A 23,876-nucleotide genomic window follows, 5' to 3' on the forward strand; every position below is an offset into this window, starting at 1 on the left:
AAATATTCTAAAATTGATTGTGTTGATTGCATTCCTCCTTTTTATATATGTAAACCACCGAATTGTATGATATGTGGATTATATGCCAATAATACTTTAAAAAATACTGTCTGCATGCATCTGTTTCCCACTGTAGAATAAACTCCTTTACGAAAGTATTCATATTATATTCACTTTTATCTGGCTCTCCCCCAATAGCTATTAAATAAGTATTTCTAAATTAATGAATGAAGAATATATTCAGGGGTGAATGTTTTCACGTTTACATGAAAACAAGTATGATAAACACCTACACTGTTTATATAATATTGCCTACAGTTTTCTGTATGTGTGTGCATGAGTGAGAGAGACCTAAAATGAAATGAGTTAACTTCTTCTATCCAATAAACAGCTAACCAGGGAACACTATATCTGTCTTAGAGCTCTGAAGGAGATGTAAAGGCCTCATACCTTGCCCGATTTAAGTACATCGTTAACATTTGACAAGGAACTGTGAGTGACAATTGAAAAACTTTAATCTTGCATTTGTCCTTTATATAATTCAAATATTAATGAAAACTGTTAAGTCAAGTTTAAAATATTATTCAGCCATGGTTTGGGGAAAACCAGTAAAATATTCTTTCACTCAAGATTGATTTCTTTCTGTGAATTGGGTTCTTATTAAAAATGTGCAGACTTGTACACATTCATAAAAGAAAAATACTTGTCTCATCAGTTTTGTCTCTCATATGGATGGCCAATCCGTGTTTAATTTGTTGGTATAAGCTTGAAAGTAAAAAATGTATTTAGTAAGCACTTAATGATTATTTTCTAGGTCTTATTCTTAATCTAGATACTGTAAAGAATGATGCTATCTTTAAATTGCTTACTATCTAAATGAGAAAAAACTTGGAATATTCACCATTGTGCATGTAGATGGATTTATTATATTTATGATTAAATCATGCATAATTTAACGTGCATTTGACATTAGCATAGTGGATTGCAAAACTGAACAATCTATTTTTTAATGAAATTCATAACTCCAGTAAACCAAACCAAAATAAAACATAGATTAACTTTAGTTTAAAATTGGAGTTCCAACTGGCACTCTGGTGGCACTGTGAGCTATGCATTGGACTGACAACTGCAAAGTTGGTGGTTCAAATCCCAGGCCACTCTGCAGAAGAAAGATGAGATTGGCCTCTCCCATAAAAATTCACAATCTCACAAATTTGAGTTCGACGTGCCTCTGTAGCAGTGAGTGAATAATTTCAAACCAGCATTATGAAGTTTTTTCTTCTTCTTCTTCTTCTTTTTTTTATGATCCTCTGTGTGGCAGTTACATAATCTACTGTTAACTTGAGGAAGAGGTAGAGTCTAGTCTGTCCATCAGTTCGAAGCTTGATAACCTCATTTGGAGGCGCGGCAGAGATAAATAGCTCACTGGAGGCCAGATACACTCTCTCTTGCTAGACATTCCTATTGACAAGCCACCAGCTATGTTGATGGAGCTAGAGCCCTGGAGCTGGAGGAGCCATGTGGAGACCCACACAAGCCCTGAGATGCTTCCACCACCACTAGAGCCACAAGACTTTCCACCCACTGGCTTGTGATCTTCCAGCATTCAACATCATTAAGTGTGTTGGGTGATTCTGAAGAAGAATCTATAGACTGGTATCAGACAGATATGCTAATATCAGACTTATGGACTTGATCTAGACTGGGCTGGGATGTTTTCTTAATATAAAATGGCTCTTTGATATAAAGCTCTCTCTTACATATAGATGAGTGTCTTGGATTTGTTTCCCAAGTCAACCCAGAATAACACACTCTGTATTTGAAGTCAGTAAGGATGCCAATTCAGGTTAAAATAAGGTGACCAGACGTCCTGCTTTGGGCTGGACAGTCCCGATTTTTAACAATTTTCCCCACCTTCCACGGCATTTTTTAAAAGTCCCGATTTTTGGAAAGAATGCACGACAAGCTAGGGTATATGGTTTTCAGCTGCCATGTGGTTATTTCACCAGGATATATCAATGGTGTCCTGCTGATGTCCTGCTTTACCAATGTTAAATTCTGGTCACCGTAGGTTAAAACCATCACCACCACCACAACTTCGTGTTATATCCAACTATGTGTATCAGAACTGAATAAGCTATGTATACCACATAGTTTAGAGGACAAAACTTGGATTAAACATGCAAATCCTTTTGGCACAGATAGTTAGAATCAAGAGACAAAATTAATGAAATTACAGATACTATTCAACTGACATGGAACCAAAAGATTATTAACACTCTCAGGACAAAGAAGTCTCCACACATGCATATAATCTATGTTGGCACACAGGAATGCAAATTCCCATGGTCAGTTTAGTTGTTCTAAGTCTTAAAATATGTAAACCTCGTTACCTGCCTAATGAAGTGGAAAGCCAGGGAATGTAACATTGTTTTTAATGGCAACAGAACATCTTGCTAGCTGCTATATATTGCTATTTATTCTACTTCCCCCCGGAACAACAGCATCCTTAATCATGCACTGTTTTCTTTATATTATACAAATTCACATTTTTTTTACCTTCAGTAAGAACACGCCCCCCCACCCTTGAATGGAGTTTCCTAAGTCCTATAAAAACACATTATAATAAAAGAAAAAAAGAAAACTTTAAATAACTGTGTCAGTCTGGGTATATTAGTGAAACAAACCCACAGAAACTGATATGTATAAGAGAGAGTTTTATATAAGAGGTAAATGCACATCAAGAAAACATCCCCATCCAGTGCTGCCCAAGCCCACAAGTCCAACATTAGCCCATTCATTCAACACCAATCCACAAAGTCCTCCTCCATCTCACAAAACATACACAATGATGCCAACTGCAGGAGGAAAGCCAAATCAGTGAATGTGTAAGCATCTCAGCAAGCGGTAGCAGGGATCTCCACAAGGCTGCTCCAGCACCCAGGGCTATATCGGGGCAGGTCCATGTGGTTTCTCCTCAGGGATGTCTTGCAGGAAGTGAGCCTTGCCAGCTAAAGCAGGGAACTGGCTAAGGCAGCTGCACCCTGGTCCGACTATCAGAAAGCAAGAGACTCGAGAACTAGAAAGGCAAGCCTCACCGAGCCATTTATCTCTCTGTCCTTCAATTAACCCCACGTGCTTGTCAGCCAGGTTGACACAATGAACTGTAACTATCTCAATAAGAAAACTAGATAATTCAAATCTACATATTTCCTTTCAAGTTTGTCCACAAGGATGAATTTTAGCCTCTCAAAATTAAGGGTTCTCAATTCATATCTCATTGACATGATGTGCAAGTTACCAGAGTCTTGAAAAGTGACCCAAAGCACATTTAAAACGGCTTGGTTATGGTACATGTTTTCTGACGAAGAGTTGTATGAACTGGAATAGGGAAAGGTACTTTTAAAATCTCTTCTTTTTACAAGAAATATGCAAAAACTGAACGAGAAAATCATGAGTCACAGTGGCCCTATAGGCCAGAGTAGAATTATCCCTTGAAGTTTCTGAGGCCGTCAATCTTTCAGGGAACAGAAAACCTCATCTTCGACTTTTGGGTTAAGACATCACAGGTTAACCACTAGAACCCTCTGTTCAAAAGAGACTGTATGAAAACATTCACAATTTATGAAGATTGAAAATAATTCAGTTCTCATTCTAAAGTATTCATCTGTTTGCTGGGGGATTTGTTTATTTGATTTCTATGTGTCTCTGGGCACTGCACTTTGTTCACCTCTTCAGGCTAATTCTTTCTAAGTTTGATTCATGATGATGACAGTGGGTAGTGCTACAATAGTTGCTAGCTTCTCTGTCACACAGTTCATTCAACCAGTAAGTGTTTACAGTGTGTCTGGACAGTAGCCCCAGTGGCCAGAGTTTAAGTGCTTCGCTCGTAACCCAAAGGGGGGTTGTTTGAAACCACCAGTGGTTCTTGGGGAGAAAGCGATGGGAACCTGCTTCCAGAAAGATTACAGCTAGAATACACTGATGGGGCATTTTACTCTGTCCTATAAGGTCAATATGGGTCAGATGTGACTAGATGGCAGTCGGTTTCATTATGTTAATTTTTGCGTTTATTATTTTCTAAACAAAATATTAGGGGTGGAGGAATTCAAATATATAGGAGTAGCAAATTGAAGCTAAAAGTTCAGCCAAGGGAATAAACATATATGAGAAGAAAATGTCCTTAGAGAGACAACACTGAGCTTGGAATTCCTCAACTCTAGCATTTGGTAACTTACAAACGTGGGAAGACAAGAAAGAAATCCCCTGCCCTTTTTTTCATCTGAATTAATAGTGAAAATCTCCTGGATTTTAAATAAACATGTTTTCTCCTTTTTTTTTCTCAAAAATGGTTAATTTTTTTTGAGCCAGAGACACAAATAAACATAGTTATGTGAATGGATTTTGAGCTCAAACTTAACTCTAGGCTCCAGTCCAAGAACAATTGGTTCTTATGACATGGCCCTGGCTCAATGCTCACCCTCATGTAAAGATCACTAAAGATATGGGTGCTACAGTAAAGAGTGGTAAAGAAGCCACATGATGGCCAGCTATCAGAAAGGATAGCACCGGGGGCCAAAGGCTTGTCTTCAAACAAGCAGCTAATTAAATGAAGCATCAATCGCGTTTGCATGGAAGTAGCACAACAGACAGTGTGATCCCAGAATTATAATAATGAAATCCAAATCTGAAAGAGGGAATGGTATCAGAACAAAAATTGTGAACAATCAAGATGATTTAAATGTGACTTTGGCTAAAAGGGTTGGAGTGAATCCCGCTGAGAATCTTTACGTTTCATATTAAATAAGTAGCTCATAAATTTCAATTTAGTTGACATAAACGGACATTATATGTAAGATATAAATATAAACATGCATAAAAAGCATAGACAAAGGAGCTTCAAATATTTTATGGAAAAAATCATTGTCTTTTCATTTTATGCTTTCATATACTTCTTAAAGCACCTTTGTATGTGTATGTCTCCCCTATATTTAAACTTGCAATATCTGCTTCTCAAAATGTAGTTCCATTTCAGCATAGGTTTGGGGAAAGAATACTCATCAAATACCCATTTTATAATGATACAATTCCATTATACCATGGTTTTAGCATTTACTATCTGTATGACCTTAATAAGGTTTAAAATATTTGACCCTTGGTTTTCTCATTTATTTAATGAGAATAATATAAACCTTCAGGACCTATGTGCAAATGAATTCAATTGCTAAACATAAGATTTATTTCTTCAATGGATACAAAGCTCAACATAAAATGTAAATTATTGTTATTATTTTGTAAGATGGGATGTTAAATCTGAATAAAATTGAATTTTGCTTGCCTTATAAATAAGTGGAAATTTTGATAGCTCCAAATTCCATGGATGTTTCATATTCTGAGATTTGGGGGCCATGTTTAAGTTCCCTAAACACTTTGTCAGAAGAAGAAACAAATTTGTCTTCGAAGAAGGATAGCCAGCATGTTCCTTAGTAGCAAGGAGAGCAAGACTTTGTTGTCTTCATACTTTGGGCATGTTATCCAAGGGGAACAGTCCCTGGAAATGGACATCATGCTTGGATAAGTGGAGGAGAGTGAAAAAGAGGAAGGCCCTCAACAAGATGGACTGACACAGCAGCTGCAACAATCGGCTCAACCATAGGAACAAATGCGAGGATGGTGCAGCGCTGGGTGGTAGTTTGTTCTCTTATCCATGCTCCTGCTATGCATTGACTATGTTGGTGGCACCAACCAACAAATACGGTGCTCTGGAGGGGAAACCTGGACAATATGGGTGCCCTGCCAAAGGCTAAGAGCAAAATGAATCCCTTTTCTCTGTATTGCTATATGTCCCAACAACCTATGTTTGGCATGGCTCCTAACACATAACCTAATGTCCTAAAATTCAGAGCAATTTATAAGTCCCTGTAAGAATGGAGAGAATCACTCATTTTATAGTGCAGATAGAGTATAACTTCCCCTTTTCGTGGTTCCCACAATGGATAAGACTCACCCACATGGTTAACGAGGAACAGGTAAAGTGCATTTGTCTCAAAAGGCCAACACGAGCCTGTATATTCCTATGTTGTTCATATTACCTTATCTTTCTGCACAATTACACTTGATGCCCACATTTTCAGGTTGACTGGATTTTATCAATTCATGGCAGAGTTTTCTGTTTAATTACAGAGAAAGGTATTTTACCCTCATTCTTATTCTGTGCACCAGGGGGGACTCAATTTTATCTTTTCAAACAGTCTGTTGTTTAGCGCATATTTGTCAGATAACACATGAATTAGGCTGGCATATGATCCCACTCTCCTCGTCCTTGCCTCCACCCTTTCTCTGCTCTCCTGAAAAATCACCAGGGCAAGAGTTCCATGGTTCTTGTAGGAAAGAGAAAAACTAGATTCCATGACCCATGGTCATGATGGCCATATCTGCTCTCCTGGATTCATTCTCAGGGACTCCCGATGGCTGCCCTCCTGCAAACTTGGATTAGACTTGCAGATAGGCTCTGCACAACCTGGAAACCTGGTGCATAGAAGGCTCTGCATAAATACATCCGTGCTTTACCTCTGATTGCAAGAAGGAATCCCTGGGTGGCCGCCACTCTCCTGGAAGGCTTTCTGGGTATCAATGCCTAGATGGCCTGGTGGCATTCTCCGTACATGAGAAAAACTGCTATGATGGACTGATTTGTGATTTGAAGGGATTATGTTGTTACATTTACCCCTCAGAATAATCTGGTGTGGAAAGTCTAAACAGCCTACTTTGAGAGTGGAGAAAACAAAAGGATAAACGAAATGATTTATAAAGGGCCCCAATATCAAAATGGAGCAGAGTCAGCAAATATACCAAGTCTTCTCTTTTCAGATTCAATTGCCATCAAGTCCTCCCAGAATTCCAACTGAACCCATGAACAACGGGATGAAATGCTGCCCAGTCTGTGCCATTTCCAGCATCATCGGGACTTAGACTGTTGCCTTGCACAGGGTTATCACTGGCTGATTTCTGGAAGCAGATTGGCAGGTCTTCCTGCTGAGCTCACCTTAGTCTAGGAGTTTTGAGGTTGTCAGCATCAAAACAACACATAAGCCTCCCCTGCAGTCAGGTGGTAGCCTGGCATGGAGTTCATCGGCTTGGAGGAAAGACATCCTTATGCATTTGTTTCACTAACAAAAAGTAATAATCATTAGGGTTGTCAGTATTACCTCATTACCAGTTATATCTTTTTTTTTTCACTCTCCCAAACCCAAAGCTTTCTTTCTGGTACCCATATTTTCCTACACGGAGCCAGGCTGAGTGGACTTGAAATTATGATCAGCATGATAAAGGAAACATCTTCCCAGATGTTTGTTCCTTTCCATGTGTATTTAGACCTGTAGAATAAAGAGCCACTGCCAGAGAGGAGAGCATGACTGATCTTTGCCCTGGAATCTGATGGAGGCAGTCAGAGTAACAAAGGGTCTTGTTTTAGAAAGCTTTCATTGAAAGGCTTGAGAATTCCTGTTGTCATATACATAACTGCACAGTGTGTAAATTCCGAGGTTTAGGCCATCAGCGGCAATTGTAGTTTGTGGTGGCGGTGACTGTGAACTGAAAAATCTGCAGTTCAAAACCACCAGCTGCTCTGAGGAAGAATGTCAAAGCTTTCCACTCCCATTTTGCGTTAACCTTGCAAACTCGTAGGGCACTTCTACCCTGCCCCATCCATTTGCTCTGACTTGGCCTTGGCTCCATGGCAGCTAGAGGGAAGAAGATCGTGGACTTGCAGCAGAGAGCTTGTTTGGGAAGAAGCCAGCCTCTATATCATGGCGACACATAAGCTGACACAGGAAGAGAAATTGAGGTTTCAGATAATGGTAACCTCGGGCCACATCTAGATGCAAAGACAGAACCACTGAACCAAGCCTCTCATGAATTCCTGACTTAGAGAACCTGTTACTGTTGTTGTTCTTATTAGGTGCCACCGAGTTGGTTCCCATCCATGGCGACCCTACGCACAACAGGATGAAACGCTGCCCTGTCTTGAACCATCCTCACAATTGTTCAGAAGCTTGAGTCCAATTTTCAAGCCACGGTGTTAATCCATCTCATTGAGTGTGAATATATATAAGGTAAGAAATGATGGCTTTCTGTTGTGTGTGTCACAAAGAATCCAAGTGCATTTCAGTTTTAATTTTCCCCTTGTATAGTCACATAGAGCAATGTTTAGATCTGAGGGGTGTGTAATGTTCAGGGCTCAATGAGGACTTTGGTTTTAACGCAACAATATTAAGTTTGGGGGTGATTGTATGGCAGGAATAGGTTACTTTGAAAATTTCTTTCAAACTTATCTTAACTAAAGTTCAAGGAGCCCACTTCTCTCTTTTTCAAGTAGCTCATTTCCCTTTAGGTCAGAAACCACCGAATTAAAGAAAATTAGTGGCAGGCATTTTGTGATGTTGCTTCAAATTGTAAATTAAAAATTTTTGATAAAGAAAGGCTGAGTTCAAATGAACCATCACGATAAGGTTTGAAGAGCCTGGTATAATTGAAGAGTTACTGTTAGTTATTGTTCATTCAATTTCAATTCCAATTCCTGGCGACTCCACATGTGCAGAGGAGAATTCCGTGGCATTTTCGGAGCTGTGCTCTTTTGTACACACACCATCAGGTGTGTCTTCTGAGGTGCTTCTGAGTTGGTTTAAACTACCAACTTGTGTTTGCTTCATCTGGGGGCGTTGACCATGAAGCAGTATGCCTATATTTGTCCACAGGTACCAGAGATATCAGAAAATCAAGTCTTTATTTGATTTACCTCACATAAGCTAACAGTGTTAGTCTCTACATATCTAGAATTTCCACCATAGACACAGCTCTTTCTCTGCTATTTGTTTTAACCTCTTACTTTGTGTGAGTGTGGAAATCTTGATATTATATTTACTCATCACCATTCTTTTTTCCATCATATAGAAAGAAGAGTAATTGGTGATTAATTATTCTTATGGAAGTCTTGTTATTAATTCCATTAACTAGTTTATTTAATACTTATGTTCATTATGTTTAATTTTAAAATGGATGACTAGAACATTTGTTAGCCCAAATATTTCCCCTTCAAGGGAAACACAATGAAATACAGGCAATTAGTAGAAAACATTGTTGATGTTCACAATTCCACCTAAATTGATTTAAGTAAAATTTATTTATTTTTTCTATTATACACTCATACAGACAATTAAGAATTGAATACAAGCATAACAGCTAATTTTGATTTTAAGTCCTATTGAAATGTATTTTCATATTAATCTTCTCATAGAATTAAACATGAGATAGGTTAAAATAGAATCGTTTTGTGATGTGTTTAGCGATAATTTAATACAAACTACAGAAAGTGAAAACATATATAAAATCTTGCTTTCCATAAGTATAGCTTTTTATATATAAGTAATAATTACTCTTATGTAGCTCTGAAACTTTTAAAGTTTTTTTAATAGACAAGTTGTTTTATTTCCATATAATTAATAGCACTTAGTAATAAAAAGGATTGTTGATACATACAATATAGATGAATCTCAAACTTATGCAGAGTGAAGACTCCAAACAGTACAATTCCATTTACATGGAATCCTAGCAAGTGTGAAGGGCTCTAAGTGACAGCAAGTAGATGAGTGTGTTTTAAGGTAGATATGTTTTATTTCATTTTTTGTAGAAAGTGTGCATGACAAAGGAGCCCTAGTGGTGTAGTGGTTCCATACAAGCTGGGTTCCATCTGCATGGTCAGCAGTTGGAAACACCAGCAGCTCCTTGGGAGAAAGACTCGTCTTTCTTTTCCTACAAACAAACAGTTTACAGTTTCAGAAACCCTCAGGGGATTGCTATGAGTCAGCGTTGACTCCAGGGCAGTGAGTTTGAGTTTACAGAGGGCAAGATAGGTTCCCATTCAGCAATCCACCCTCCCCATCTCCCACACACCCACCCCGCATCCCCTACAAACCCTTGCATCGGTTATCTCGATGCATCCACTCCTGTCCTTCATAAACTGTTCAATCCAACAGAAATAATAAAGAACAAAACCTAAATGAAGTGGTAAGGATAAAACAATAGCAATGGAAAGATAAAAATAATCACAAGGAGCAGGGAGAAAAAGACCTCCATCAATATTTTAAAAGCCAGGATCAAGCAAGAGATCCCCGCACCTAGAACAAAGTCAGGTTGGGTCTAGAGGAAGGTCAATTGCCCAAGTATCAAGTTTGATCCAGCCTAACCCAGAATACAATGATCTATGTTTGACAGTTAGGCTGTTTCAGACCTTTGCCTGTGACTAGAGGGGATCTGCCAGCAACTTAATCTGATGAGATATTCTGCCAGATGGGTTTTGGTCTCTCACTGTCCTCCATAGCCCTCCACAAATTGGGTGTTCACAATATGTGAACACATACTGTTCAGTGACATGAGTGTCAGTGTCAACATGCTCAGTGTTTCTGTTTTAGTTGTCCCCTAGAGGAGCCCTCGAGGCGTAGTGGTTACTCATGGGAGAAAGGTGGAGCTTTCTATTCCTGTCGAGAGATTTACAATCTCAGAAATTTACGGGGCCAGTTCTAGTCTGTCCTGTAGGGTTGCCAAGAGTCATCATTGACTTGAGGCGGCGAGTTGAGTTGTCCATTCCCATTAACTTAATCTCCCTGTCCCCAAGACTTACTTTTGAGTAACTTACTTTTGAGTACCCATCATCCATTTGGCGTCGTACATGAGTATGTCAGTTTTCTTAAGTGTGCGGTGCTCAAAGGTAGTATTTTTTGCTATTTGAGCTGTCCTGCTACTGAGTTAAAAGGTGACCTCGGGATAATTTTGGTTCAAGACTTAATAAGTCTGTCAAGTCCATCTCAGGGATTCCTCCAGTCTCAGTGGGCCCAGTATGTCTCCATCTGGATTCCTTGAAAATCTGAAATTCTGTTCCTCATAGTTCTCCATTTTGATCAGGATCCATTTATTGGGTTCCTAATCAGAAAATTTGATAGTGGTAGCTGGGTACTATCTAATTCTTCAGATCTCAAAGTAAAAGATATTGGTCATGTCGTTTGTTCCTTCTCTGATTCTTAAGTTTCCTTCTTTTTCTTTTGCTTCTGATAGAGACCAATAGTTGCATCTTAGTGTATCAAAAACTTTAAGACTCCAAACACTACTCAACAGACATAAACTAATCACATTATGCCAATTGACTAAGTTATCCATAGACTATGACCCTTAGGCTTCAAACCAAAAAAGAGAGAGAAAGAATCAAAGTTATAGCTAAGAAGAACTAGCATAGGCAACCACCATTTGTTTTATACAAATATGATCTCTAAAGATACAACTATTCTTGTCATTTCATCAAACTAAGAACAACTTTTAAAGATATTAAAGATCACTTCTATTGCTTAATGTATATTTCTAAGGACACTATAAAATTGGTTGACTAATGAAAATTGTAAAATTGATGACAGTGACACATGAAGAAACCCAGGGCATTAAAAAATCTCACTATTCTAGCAAATATAACTATGAGAATAATGGTTCTTTAGAGAGCATCTAATTTTTGTACTAGTATTGAGCAAGTGATGTTTTGTTTAACCCTGGTTACATTATTAATATCCACTGTCCTCCAGTTTTGTTTTTCAGGTTTTCTAAAAGAGTTGCAAAAATAAATATTATGTAACTATTATTATTTTCAAAAGATTTACCAAAAGCAGGACAGAAAATTCATTTATTTATTTTTTTAAGAAATGAAAAGCCATTCTAGTTTTAAAATATCACTTGGGCCTATTGAAGGGTTTTACAAGTCATAAATTCATGGTGGGGTCTTGGTGGTCACATGTTTCCATTTTATTGGCCATCACTATTCTTCAATCATTCCTAAATATGCTAAAATGAGAAAAAATATAAGCCTATGAAATAATGATGAAACAACTTAAAAAGGATGATGTTATATTAAAATAAATCTTCATCCTTCATTTCTGCTCATTACATTGCCACCACCTACTTTTTCTACAAGATACAAAGAAATACTGAAGACACCATCTTTGGCATTGGCATTCACTTTTCATTGCACACAGTTAAAAACTCAGAGCTGTCCATTTTTCCTCCATAATAACCAAGGTGACAAAATTGGAAGAGGAAGAAGTCTTAACAAAATAATTCAGCACATCAGATATTGAATGTAAATCGCTGGAAAGCACTATTCTCGGCTCTAACAGGGATGATGAAACTAAGTGTATGAGAGAAATCTTTGACGATACGTGTAAGACAGATGCATGTTCTCAAATCTAAGTATCAGTGAGTGACTACTATATTTCTGAGGACAGAAAGGAAACAAAGCTTGTTAAACTAGCTAGTCATTCAACAGGATGGGCTGTATCGTGTGATATTTGTACACCAACATTGATTTGAGCTTATTAAAATTTACAATGTGAATTGTTCAAGAGTTACTGCCAAGGAGCAATCTGGCTAAACGTCTTTATCCAATGATTTGTTTGTTCTTTCGGCAGACCTTGGATGGTATATTTAACATTCTTCTCTAATTTCAAAGAAGAATTGATGCATTTGAATTATGATGTAAAAGAAGATGATTAGATATGCCAATGACTACCAGAAGAACAAACAGATGTTTGGAAAGAAGTGCAGCCAGAGTGCTCCTTGAAAGTGACTCCTTTACACTGCACATTTATGTTGTCAGGAGGCCTGATCTCTTGAGAAGAACCTCATGCATGATAGAGTGTCATTGAGAAGAGGAGGACTCTCAATGACATGGATTCACCAGTGCCTGCAACGGGGAGGGGGGGGGAAACAGTAGAATAATTGTGAGCATGGTCCAAGGCTAATCAGTCTTTTGTTCCATTGTCTCAGGAGGATTGCTTTAAATTTTAACAACTCCACATTCCCCAACAACTGCAGAAGACACAGCAAGCTAATTATAGTGAAACATCTGTAAACTCAGACTTGTGTGTGTGTGTGTGTGTCCTATGTTTGTTTCTGGTTGTGATATTTTCATTTTCCAAAATACTCAATCTTAAAATCCTTGAGGCACACCTTCTCTTAGATCTGTAATTCAAAACAGCCAATCAATGTCCAAATTCCATTACTTCTACCTCTATTGTGTATCTTCATTTAAGTTGATTCTTTATACGCCACTGCCACTATTTTACCATGGGCTTTCATGCTTCTTAACTGTTTTCCACATATTCCCTTTCTCCTTCAACACACACACACACACACACACAATCACTAACACCCAACAAATTCATCCAACACACCATTGCAAACATGGATATAATGCTGTCCCCTTTGCTGAAATATCCTTCCCTCTCTTGCCTCCTCTGCTTTTCAAAGTCCTATTCACGACTAGATTAAATTTAACCGCCCCTTGAAACCCTTCCAAGATCTCCTCGTGCAGAGCCCACCTCTCCGCTCTTGCATTCTCTCAACATTCTGTTCTTCTGCTCTTCTGAAGTACTTATTCCAGGCTGCCTTACCGGAATATACTTGTCCAAATACCCATACTGGATTGTGAGCTCTTTCAAGACAAAGACTGGCTCGCATTTCTCGCTCTACCCAACTCCTTGCCTCTGATATTAACTAGCACAGAGTAAGCATTCAAATGTTTGTTGAACTGAACTGAACTCTGGATGCTAGCGGCATCCTGGTGGATGTAAATTCTAAGAGCTGATTGTAGCTATAACAGGTTGACAGCAGGTGCTAGATGTCAAAAAAGGAAATTTATATGGTTGACTCCACTTCTTCTAAAATAAACCACTCTCTAATAGACAATACCTGAGAGCAAGATATTGGCTGGAACTTCATTAGCAATAGAGATTTCATAAAAATGTGAAGAACAGCAGTGCCTTTTTATGCCTCCATGAAGGATTTCATACATTTGGTTGCTGCAATAAATGACGGGTTGACAAAGTCACTGTAAAACTGTCAGTTAATTCAAAAATCTTGCGAGAGTATTTTTATTCCTACACAGCAGAACATTCTGCCTTCCTCTGTCCTGTATATGGGCCTTTTAAGTAATACAATGTGAATTCCTTTTCTTAAAATGTATGTCACTAAATTTCTCAAAGAAGTCTATTCTACTTAGAAAAAGCTTTAGATGGAAAAATGTTTTTGCGTGGTCCTTCCCATGTTCTGGCTGGTGAACACCAACAACAAACCCCCATGGCCAGTGAGCTGATTCCAACACATAGCGAGCCCGTGAGGCAGAGAAGAGCCGTACCCTTGGGTTTCCAAGCTGGGAATTTGTACGGCAGCACAGACCTTGTCCTTCTCCCCAGAGCAGCTGCTGAATTCAGATGGATGACCTTCTGGGTAGCAGCCCAATGCATAACCCACTACACTACCAGGCCTGCAGAAGGCTGGGTATCACATCTTCTGTGTGTTTCCATTTCCAATTTCTCTGTACCAAATTCATAGCACGGAGACAATGTTTACCCTTTCATGAATGTAGCATGACTCCCAGTGTACATACCAGAACTGCCAGGCTTACTGTTATTATTTTGGAAACAAACTGAGGCGAAAGAGTGAAAGTCTTCCTTTGCATCTCCTCCCCACACATATGCAAAGCATCATGGTATTGTGCTTTAGCAATATTGTTAGACATAGATAAAAAGTTTTTTAGACTTCCGAAATCTCAAAGAAATTGATTTCAGAATGTTATTGTCTAGCTGTTTGTATTCTCCTATTCTAGCTTTTCACAGTAGCAAACAAACAGAAGCGCTTAACATATTTAGGAACCAAAAGGTTGAAGGAAAATGTGTCATTAGTTAGAACATGAGAACCAGTAATGAGAATTTCTCATCTGAAATCCTTTATAATAGAATGTACAAGTGGGTACCCTCCAAAGAAAAAAAAAGATGCTAATTTTTGGTTTTGCTTTTGTTGTGAGGGGCTTAGTGCATTTGTAGTTCATTCCTCCAGATCATACTGTTAATCAAGCTTTCTATTTAGAGGTTCTGAAAAGAATGCATAACAGTATGCAACAACAGCAACAACAAAACCACCCTGATTTGTGGCAGATGGCAGATTGGTTTTGCCACCACAACAATGCACCTGGTCAGACAGCCATCTCAGTATGCTGGTTTTTGGCAACAAACAAACAGCATGCCTTTCTTGCTCCATGCACCTTACTTACCTGACCTAGCTCCTTGCAAGTTCCTTTTCTTTTCACAAATGAAGAGGGACAGGAAAGGACAGCGATTTGATGACATAGACGAGGGGAAGGGGAAAATAAACAACAACAACCTAGGGAGGAGCTGTCAGCCATCCAAACTCATGAGTTTGAAAAATGTTTCCAAGAATGGAATCACAGATATGACAAATGTACTAAGTGTAATAGAAAGTACTTTGAAGGTGATAAGGTTGTTTTGTAAAAAAAAGTTTAAATACACTGTTTTGATCAATGTATCTATCTGAACAAACAAAGGTACCCTAAAAATAGTTTAATACAGAGCAACATGTTGGACTTGGGGTTCTAGCATGGCTCTAGCAGAGAAGAGGTTTTTGTTATTGGATTTTATTCTTATGAGAATGTTATAACTATGCAGCGCTTTCCCTAGCTATTCAAAGTTATGAACAGAGATTTACCAAGGAGGAAAAAAATCTCCCATATAATACTAGACACCTATTAAATAGTTCTCCTGTACTTAGCTGATTCCTTTTTAAAGTATTTCTAGAAGTTTCAGAGCCATAAAAAATGAATACTGAAGTCTTTGTCTAAGAAAATATCATTTTCTTCCACAAGTGCTTTCTTTCGGTCTTTTTCCTGGTAACCAAATCTATACTAAGAAAAATTCTATTTCGAACACGATTGAAACTTTATGAGTATTGAATTTCCATCCCATTTCATAGATTTCTAACTGAGAGATAAAGTGAAGCACAGCACAGATGCAAATGGCTTTGCTTCGATAAACATAGCTTGTTGGCATTATCCTGGTACCAGCCTTGGGGGCTCCAGGCATACTCAGAACGAGCGTCTTAATAAACAACAGGACAGGTCCTAACAGACATTTACTTTGAAGAAAATGGTTTCTTGGACCATTTGGATTAGAATCTTTCCATTCTCTTGCAGATATTCATAAAGGTATTCATTCCTAAAAGACAAAGGCTTAGAAAAGCAGAACTATTCAAGTCAGTGATATTAGCAGTAGGATAGAAACCTGCCCCCCGGTCACTCAGTTTTAATCTACATCAGGATAAAAGGCAATACAATATCAAAAAGTAAAAAAGATTACAAAGGAAAATGGAAAATGTTCAGGCAATGTCGAATGGCTACTGTAAAATAAATGCATATTATTTTCCTCTTAGGGAGAAAAAGAGATTATTTTTCATTAGTAAAATAACAAATGATTTTCTATATAGCATGTTCCAATTTGCATAAACAGCTTTGCCCAATTTCCATATCTCTTAAGCAAGAAACAGATCACTTAACTGTGTAATGGGAATTCAGTCTCACACTAAGAAAATTACTCATAAAGATTCATTCTTTTGGGTCAGTGTGTTGCAACCTGGCGGATAACCCTCCTGGTTCCAGTTTGTGGAATGAGCATTCAGCTGTATCAATTGAACAGCAATCTGTTGGTCATTACAATGCGATTTTGATCTCGCATCAGTGGTTATAGAAATGAGTTTTTATAATTCATACCAGAACAAAGAAGTTTAGTGTATTCTTCCTTGTCCAAATTAGTTGTGATAGGGACCAAGTAGCTTCAATGTCTCCAACCTCCTTTTGCGGTTAGGTGTGACCATCTGATACGTTCTGGCTATCAGACTACGGACAGAATTCTATGCATTTAATTCCCATGCCTGGCTCATAACAAAGTACCATGAGCAATATTCTTTGGTCATCCCTAGCTTAAATCCATAGAATTCTGATGCTTGGGGAGAGAAAAAAAAACGAAACTAAAAGAACTCGGGTCCCTGAGTGACTTCATAGAGGAATGTTCATCTTGAACATCACCAGAGTCCAAAATAAACTCTGACTGTGTAGACCACTGAGGGAGCTTGCCTGGTAATGTAATTAGTACTGCCCAACTATTACATTAACAGATAGCCACAGTCAATGCTTAAGCAACATTAACGAGTTACATTTCCCAAATTGGGAAAGACCTAGTAACAAGCACCACAATGGAAACATAAAATGTATTTAGGGGTGAATTAAAACATATAACTGCACACAGGGGTGGGGGGGAATATGTAGTCCTAGTGATTAAGAACAACAGGAACAACAAACAAGACAAAAAATGATAAACATACTAGAAGGAGCAGAGACTCTTAAGTAAAAAAAAAGAGATCAGAGAATTCTAAGTTCTGAATTTCTAAGCTTAGAATCCACTGGGAGCAACCAACCAATGACAACAAGCTCTGTTATTAGCTTCCTTGATGAGCTTCAGATATTTGATCAACTGTTCTGAGTTGTAAATCTGTACAATGGGCTTTTGGGGATTTACCTCACCGGATTTTTAAAGGATGACACTCACACATATACACACACCCACACGCATACTGTCTGATCCCTAGGAGGGACACACACACAGTAGCTCTGGCGGTGTAGCAGGCAGAAGGCCGGCAGCACAAACACACCAGTAGCTCCGCAGGAGGAAAAACAAGACTGTCTGTTCCTGTAAAGCGTTACAGTTGGAAACTCTAAGAGACAGTTCTACTCTGCCTTAAAAGGTCACTATAAAGCACAATTTATTTGATGGTAGTGGGTTTGCTTGTTTGTTTTTGGTTTTATTACTAAGAATTGACCCCTTGCACAAGGGGTGACATAAAATGTGTAATTATTAACCCTTTATTATGATTCCTATTTCCCTCACTTTCTCTTCCTTAACCATTTGGAAGCCAGATGTCCCTCCTCCACTTCTGCAATCAATGAAGAAGGAAGCAGACTGGTGCTTCTAAAGGTATATAATCTTGACTTCTGAGTTTCCAAAGCCTAGACTTGATATAAGAAAAAATATTTATGTGGCCGGGGGAGGCAGGTGAATAAAAGAAGGATTTCCTAATTCTTGCACTAGAAGATATATATTTTTGTGGTTGTTGGAAGGTAGAGGCGGTAGAATTTGCAATACAAGTAAAAACGTTCCCTATACACTGTGTGTCCTCGTGGAAGAAGAAAGGGAAGCAAGGAAGGCAGGTTTAGGGGTTTGAGGGAATAGGATAGCAGAAGGGACCTGGGCCTTATTTCTGAGGAGCATTTCTAGGGAAAATAGAATGAAAAGTCGTTTCCCCCACCCCTCCCTCTGGCCACCCCCACAACCACACACCACTGTGCTGATATCCCACAAGCCAGTCTGGGGCACTTCAAGTAAAGAAACAAGTACTTCCAATATCTAAACAGATACACTTTCTACAATCTACCAATGTTCCCACCCACGTCAGTGTGACAAAAGAACAGTACAAAGATTTCTGGCGTTACACAATGGCATATCAAGGTGGTAGAAAGGCAACAGATCTGAAAGTAACCATGCACATGGGAATAAGGGATGGCTCAGGAAGCGACTTCCTGTTTGAATCCACAGCCCAGGACATGAGGGAGAGACTGGAAACTTTGACTGATGTCAGCCCAGATTTTTGGCAACCAAGGAGCAAACATGTTGCCAGATCAAACCCATCACTCCATGCCTAACAACTAAAAGAAGGGGTTTCAACGAGTTCATGGACAAATATAGTTCAAACCTGATGGATTTTTGTCCATGAACATTTTGAAGCTCCCTGATATAAACCCCAGCTTGGAAGGGGGAAGAGTTTTTGCTTAGGAGGCCTTGAGTTTACGTTTATGGTGGTGGAATATTTTGGAAAAGGGTGTCAATAATGGTTGCACAACTTAATATAATCAGTGGCACTGAATTATACATGTGGAAGGTGTTGAATTGGAGACTATTTGGTTGTGTATATTTTTTCCAGTTTAAAAAATTGCACTAATAATGAGTACAGGGAAGAAGAAAATGTTCTAAAATGAATTTTAGTAACGATTGTACAACTCTTCTTGATATAACTGAACTATTGAATTGTTGATATGTGGAAGATGTGCCAATAAAACTAAAACATATATTTATTTTCCACTGTTCAGTGAAATTAAGTTCAACTGATGAGAGATAATATCGTTGATTGAAATCCTTACTCTGTACAGTAATTTGCAATTATTTTAAGATGAAATGCATATTCAAACTTCTCGTGCATCTGCTATGAGTTTCCCATTCCTATCAAAAGACTTACTTCGATCAGTTATGATTGTTCTGGCTTCTTGGTTGCTGGTCTTGTTCTTCAAGTTCTGCGCAGCCGTGATGAGCTCCTCCAATTGGGGCCGTCTTTGTTCCCAATCCTGCACCATCGCCTGAAGGAACAAATAGAACAACATGGAGGTTCGCCAGCAGCGTGTATTTTCTTACAAGTCACACAAAGTCGAGTGCAATTTTCAACTCGCTCTTAGAAATAAGAAGCATGTTTGACTTGGTGAAGTTCTCTACTGTGTAAGGATTTGCATGGAACAAAATTTACCAGTGCTGTATGTCATTCTCAGATTCCCCCAAAGTATTCAAATGAAACCCTTGACTAGAGATGTGTCTCACTACTGACAAGCTTAGGTGGGGTCATCTCAGAGAACCCTAGGTTTATTAAACCAATAAATGAGGATCAGTTGTAGAAATGTACTTCTGGGTTATGGCCACGCATTTAAGAGAAAGAAGGCTCGTTATATTTTCAACTCCATTCTGTTTGATGTCAAAACTATTGTCTATAGTTTAGAAACAAAGCCATCATGGAAGTGAATCCAGAGCTGAACTATGTAACTTCTGTGTACTTGGGTTTCCTCTTCTAGAACCTGTGATATGATGTGCTAACACAGAGTTTTTTTCAAAGTTGCCTGCCCCTAAGAATCACCCAGACTCCTTGGCCCTAGCCTAAAACTGGTGATTCAATAGTGGTGGCGGCTGGGGTTTGTTTTTATAACGCATTGTCTACTTAACTCATGCCAGGCAAGTTTGAAAATCAATAAGCTACAAGCTCATACCCCATTCTTTCATATTATACACAGTGGTAAGTTATTACTGCTCTTGATAACAGTACCAGATAGAAGACAGCCAACCAATACCTTTTTTTTTTGTTTTTAACAGATGACTTTTCATTTATAGGTGGCCATGTTAATCATTGGAGCCCTGGGGGCAGAGTGAGATACACATGGGGTTGCCAACCCCAAGGTCAACAGTCTAAATCTCACCAGCCACTCTGAGGGACAAAGAGGAGGCTCTACACGTAAGTAAAGTTTTAAAGTCTCAGAAACCCACAGAGCCAGCTCTCCTCTGGCCTACAGGGCCCTTTGAGTCAGAATTGAATCAATTGCAGAGAGAGTGATTTGGTAGTTTCTGTTCGTCAGAATGAAATCTCTTCTCCCTCAAGTGCTCTTGTAGTATGCATAGCTTTTCAGTCTCTTTGCACCAAAGGATCAGGTTCCCAGAAAGATTTACAAAGATATTTGTTAAGGACATTGCTGTGGTGGAAAATGGAAAATGGAAAGCCTGTGATTAGGAGCTGGGCAACGTAAAAGGGATCATGGCTATTAGTTTAATCACTACATGACAGAAGTTTTCCGTTTCACTATGACAAACAAGCTAGACATCTGCCCGATCCTAAATATGGCGGGGTTTCCCCCTACTATCACATGAGGCCAATGCAGTAAAGAGATGAGACATAGGAGGTAACTATATCTGTGAACCTCAGTTCTCTCCTGTGTCATTGGATTTCTGCTTATTTTCTAAGGAGTTTTGGTTTTGGAAAGCCAAATTTTGGTCCCTCTCTATTGTTTCTTTTGTGAAGAGGTAGGTTCATGGGTTTGGTGATTTGAGCTCAACTGCTTTTGGTAGTATGAAAATAATGGAGGGGGGGGAAAACCCCATCCAAACATCATACATTTTGAGTATTTTCCCTTCTCTCTATCAAAAAATTGGAGGGGCTTACTTTTAACACACTTTCCACATTTGTAAGCTGTGATTGCTCAGAAGAAAAATCCAATTTTCAGGTTTCTAACTTTTATGGTTTCTTTACACAAAAGGGTGTTTGAAATATGGAACAAATTGCCAAAGACAGCTATTTAGGTAAGTGGCATAGGTCCGTTGGAGAGTGCTGAGAAAAATTTGAAAGTAGGAGCCCTATAGGAACAGATCGATTTATCAAACTATGATGTTTTCCAGGGGCAGGATGTTAGAATCTGGTCATGTGTGACCCTGAGAGTTGAAAGGGTGCTTTGGAAATACCGTTCTTAAATATTTCAGCCCATTTTCTAGGGGTTTGAAACAGTCTTATCAAGAAACATCAGCTAACTAAACTTAGCCTCCTAAATTTAACGACAAACTGATGCACAGACCTAAGAAAATACATATGTTCATTTATTCATTTGCTCATCTCTTTTACAAATATTCGTTGGATATTAAGCATCTTTCCCAATGCAATTGATACAGCTGCCAACAAATGCATTATGCATGGTTTGTGTAATTTAAATGAGAAACTGTGTCTTTTGTTGCTTAGAAATGTGTATGTAACCACGACTCCCTCGAACAGGCTAGACTTTAACATTTGACTTAATGGTTATTCACACTCACACAACGAGCCTATTCTTTGCTTCTTCTTTTTGGGTGTATTTTTCAATGTTTGCTATACCTTTCTCTTTCTTCTGGGATTTCAAAGTTCATTTAAGAAGTATGGGTAGAAGGAACTTGATCAACTTTAATCTGAACCTTAACAGGCTCTAAATTAAACCCGGCCACACCGAACAGCTCTCACTGATGAAATTAGCAAGCATGTCAATTTAGACTTAAAACAAGCCATTTTCCTCTCTAATGAACAAAATAGGTCTCAGGGTATTGTGAAACCTGTTCTCTAGTTGGGCGATTCTCTAATTCTGCTGACAGACACATGCTTTGTAAGCACCTGAGAAGATTATTAATGACATCCTTTGAAGCAGCCTCCTTAAAAATCTAAGGAGATTCACAACTTCAATACAACTGCATACTTCTAAAAGTATTTCAAGCTGAAATTGCTCTTTATCCTACTCTCTGGTCAACATAGCCAAGCATCCATTTCAAAATCCTAACTAAAGAATAAAGATGTGTATTGCTATTGATTTTCTCAAACACTAATATTGTCCTCTCAGAAAGTACACATTGCATTCAGCAAATGTGTCAAAAATACCTATTTAAAAATGTTAAAAACCATAGATGTCAGTGTGAGGACTTAGGGGCTCTAGACCCCAGCCACAACCTTTTCTCCCCATGCAGATGTTAGATAGATGGCTTTACATCGTGGTGTTGGCAAACAATATTGGAAGTGCCATGAACTGTCAGAGGGACCAACAAATCCGTCACAGGAAGTACAGCCAAGATGTTCCTTAGAAATGAGGCTAGTAAAACTAGTTCTCCCATATTTTAACATGTTATCAGGAAAGACCATCCAAGGAAACAGTTGTTGATGCTTGGGAAAGGAGAGGGTTAGCAGAAAATGAGAAGACACTCAGTGAGACAGATGGATACCACAGCTGCACCCCTGGGCTCCAACAGAACGCTACTTGTCAGGACGGGGCAGGCAGTGTTTTGATTTGCTGCACATGTGTTCACTGTGGGTTTAGAAGAATGGGGATTGTTCTCTTTCCATTTTCTTCTAGGAAACAAGGGAACTTATTTACATATAGCATGCAAGTATGTTTCTTCGTTACGATATTATAAAATAGTGATTGAAAGACGTTATTGCTAATGAATAGAACATACATATGAGATGAGAGCAAAGATTATTCTCCTTTTCATTTGTGTTTCTTTTGAGTGCATTCTGTGGTTTTGTTTTGATAGCTTCTTGTACCTGATACTTTAGTTTTATAATCTCACGTGGTCTTAAATGGAATTTTTATTTCCATTATAGCCCACCACAGGGGAGAGAAAATATTTAATTATCATTTAAAGTAATGGTGGCCAACTGCTATGGAGTCACTTTCAACTCAGAGCCACTTCGTGGGTCCCAGGAGAATTGCCTCTGAGGGTTTTTGAGTCAGTAATCTTTACAGGAGCAGATTGCCAGGCCTTTCTCCCTGGGAGCCACTGGGTGGGCGCAAAGGGGCTAGCAGGTAAGTCCTTAACCTTTGTACTCCGAGGGCACATTTTCACTCAAATTTACCCAGGTCAAAAATACCCATCTAGAAATGTCTTGTCTCTGTCCTCAATCTGTTGCCCTTACCATGTACCGCTCTTCCAGAACCCTCCCCCATTGTAATCGCCGTCCTCATAGGCGCTCCAGTCTTCTTCTAGCACTAACTTACCTGTTTTAGGTCCAGTGGACAAAGGACATGAGTCACAAAAAGCAGAAAAGAGAATTGATGCTTATTTCAGTTTTCTGAGATGAGCCCAGATTTGTAACTCAAACGAAGGAAACAAAAGCTGCTATGTCTTACAAAAGCCTAAGCATGATAATTAATCATGCCTACACAGGCTTCTATCATTCTGGCAGAAACAAAGACAAACGCAGGAAGGAATTGATGCTGCTTCTAGGGAGTCATAAGCTAGCTCGCTACAGGGCTTTACTAAAAACAGCTTACCCCTTGGAGATGAGAATTCATCATGGATTCCACTAGCTGAGTGAAGATGGAAGAAAAAATAAATATATAATTCTTCAAATACAAAGTGAAACAGAAGTCTTTAATCCTACTAAGTCCCCACAGGGGTGAGAGAAGTGGTTATAAATAGCAATTCCATGAAAAAGGAAGCTAAACAAGAAAACCATGACATGTTATAGAATCAAAACCCAAAGCCCAACCCCACTGGCCCCGAGTCGCATCCGCACTCACAGACACCTGGTGGGACAGACTAGAACTGCTCAGTGGGGTT

The 23,876-nt window shown here is 38.8% G+C and overlaps 1 protein-coding gene across 3 annotated transcripts in view; it reads right to left on the bottom strand.

Annotated features, from left to right (window-relative positions):
* The window catches only part of DMD (dystrophin), a 730,751-nt gene that overhangs the window by 669,667 nt on the left and 37,208 nt on the right, over nucleotides 1-23,876 (bottom strand). For all 3 annotated transcript variants that reach the window (XM_075538193.1, XM_075538191.1, XM_075538194.1), the window contains exon 2: nucleotides 19,231-19,348. In XM_075538193.1, coding sequence (XP_075394308.1) covers nucleotides 19,231-19,348 — 118 coding nt within the window. The remainder of the gene's footprint in view (nucleotides 1-19,230; nucleotides 19,349-23,876) is intronic.

The sequence above is a fragment of the Tenrec ecaudatus genome, chromosome X, assembly GCF_050624435.1.
Source record: "Tenrec ecaudatus isolate mTenEca1 chromosome X, mTenEca1.hap1, whole genome shotgun sequence".
NCBI lineage: Eukaryota > Metazoa > Chordata > Mammalia > Afrosoricida > Tenrecidae > Tenrec > Tenrec ecaudatus.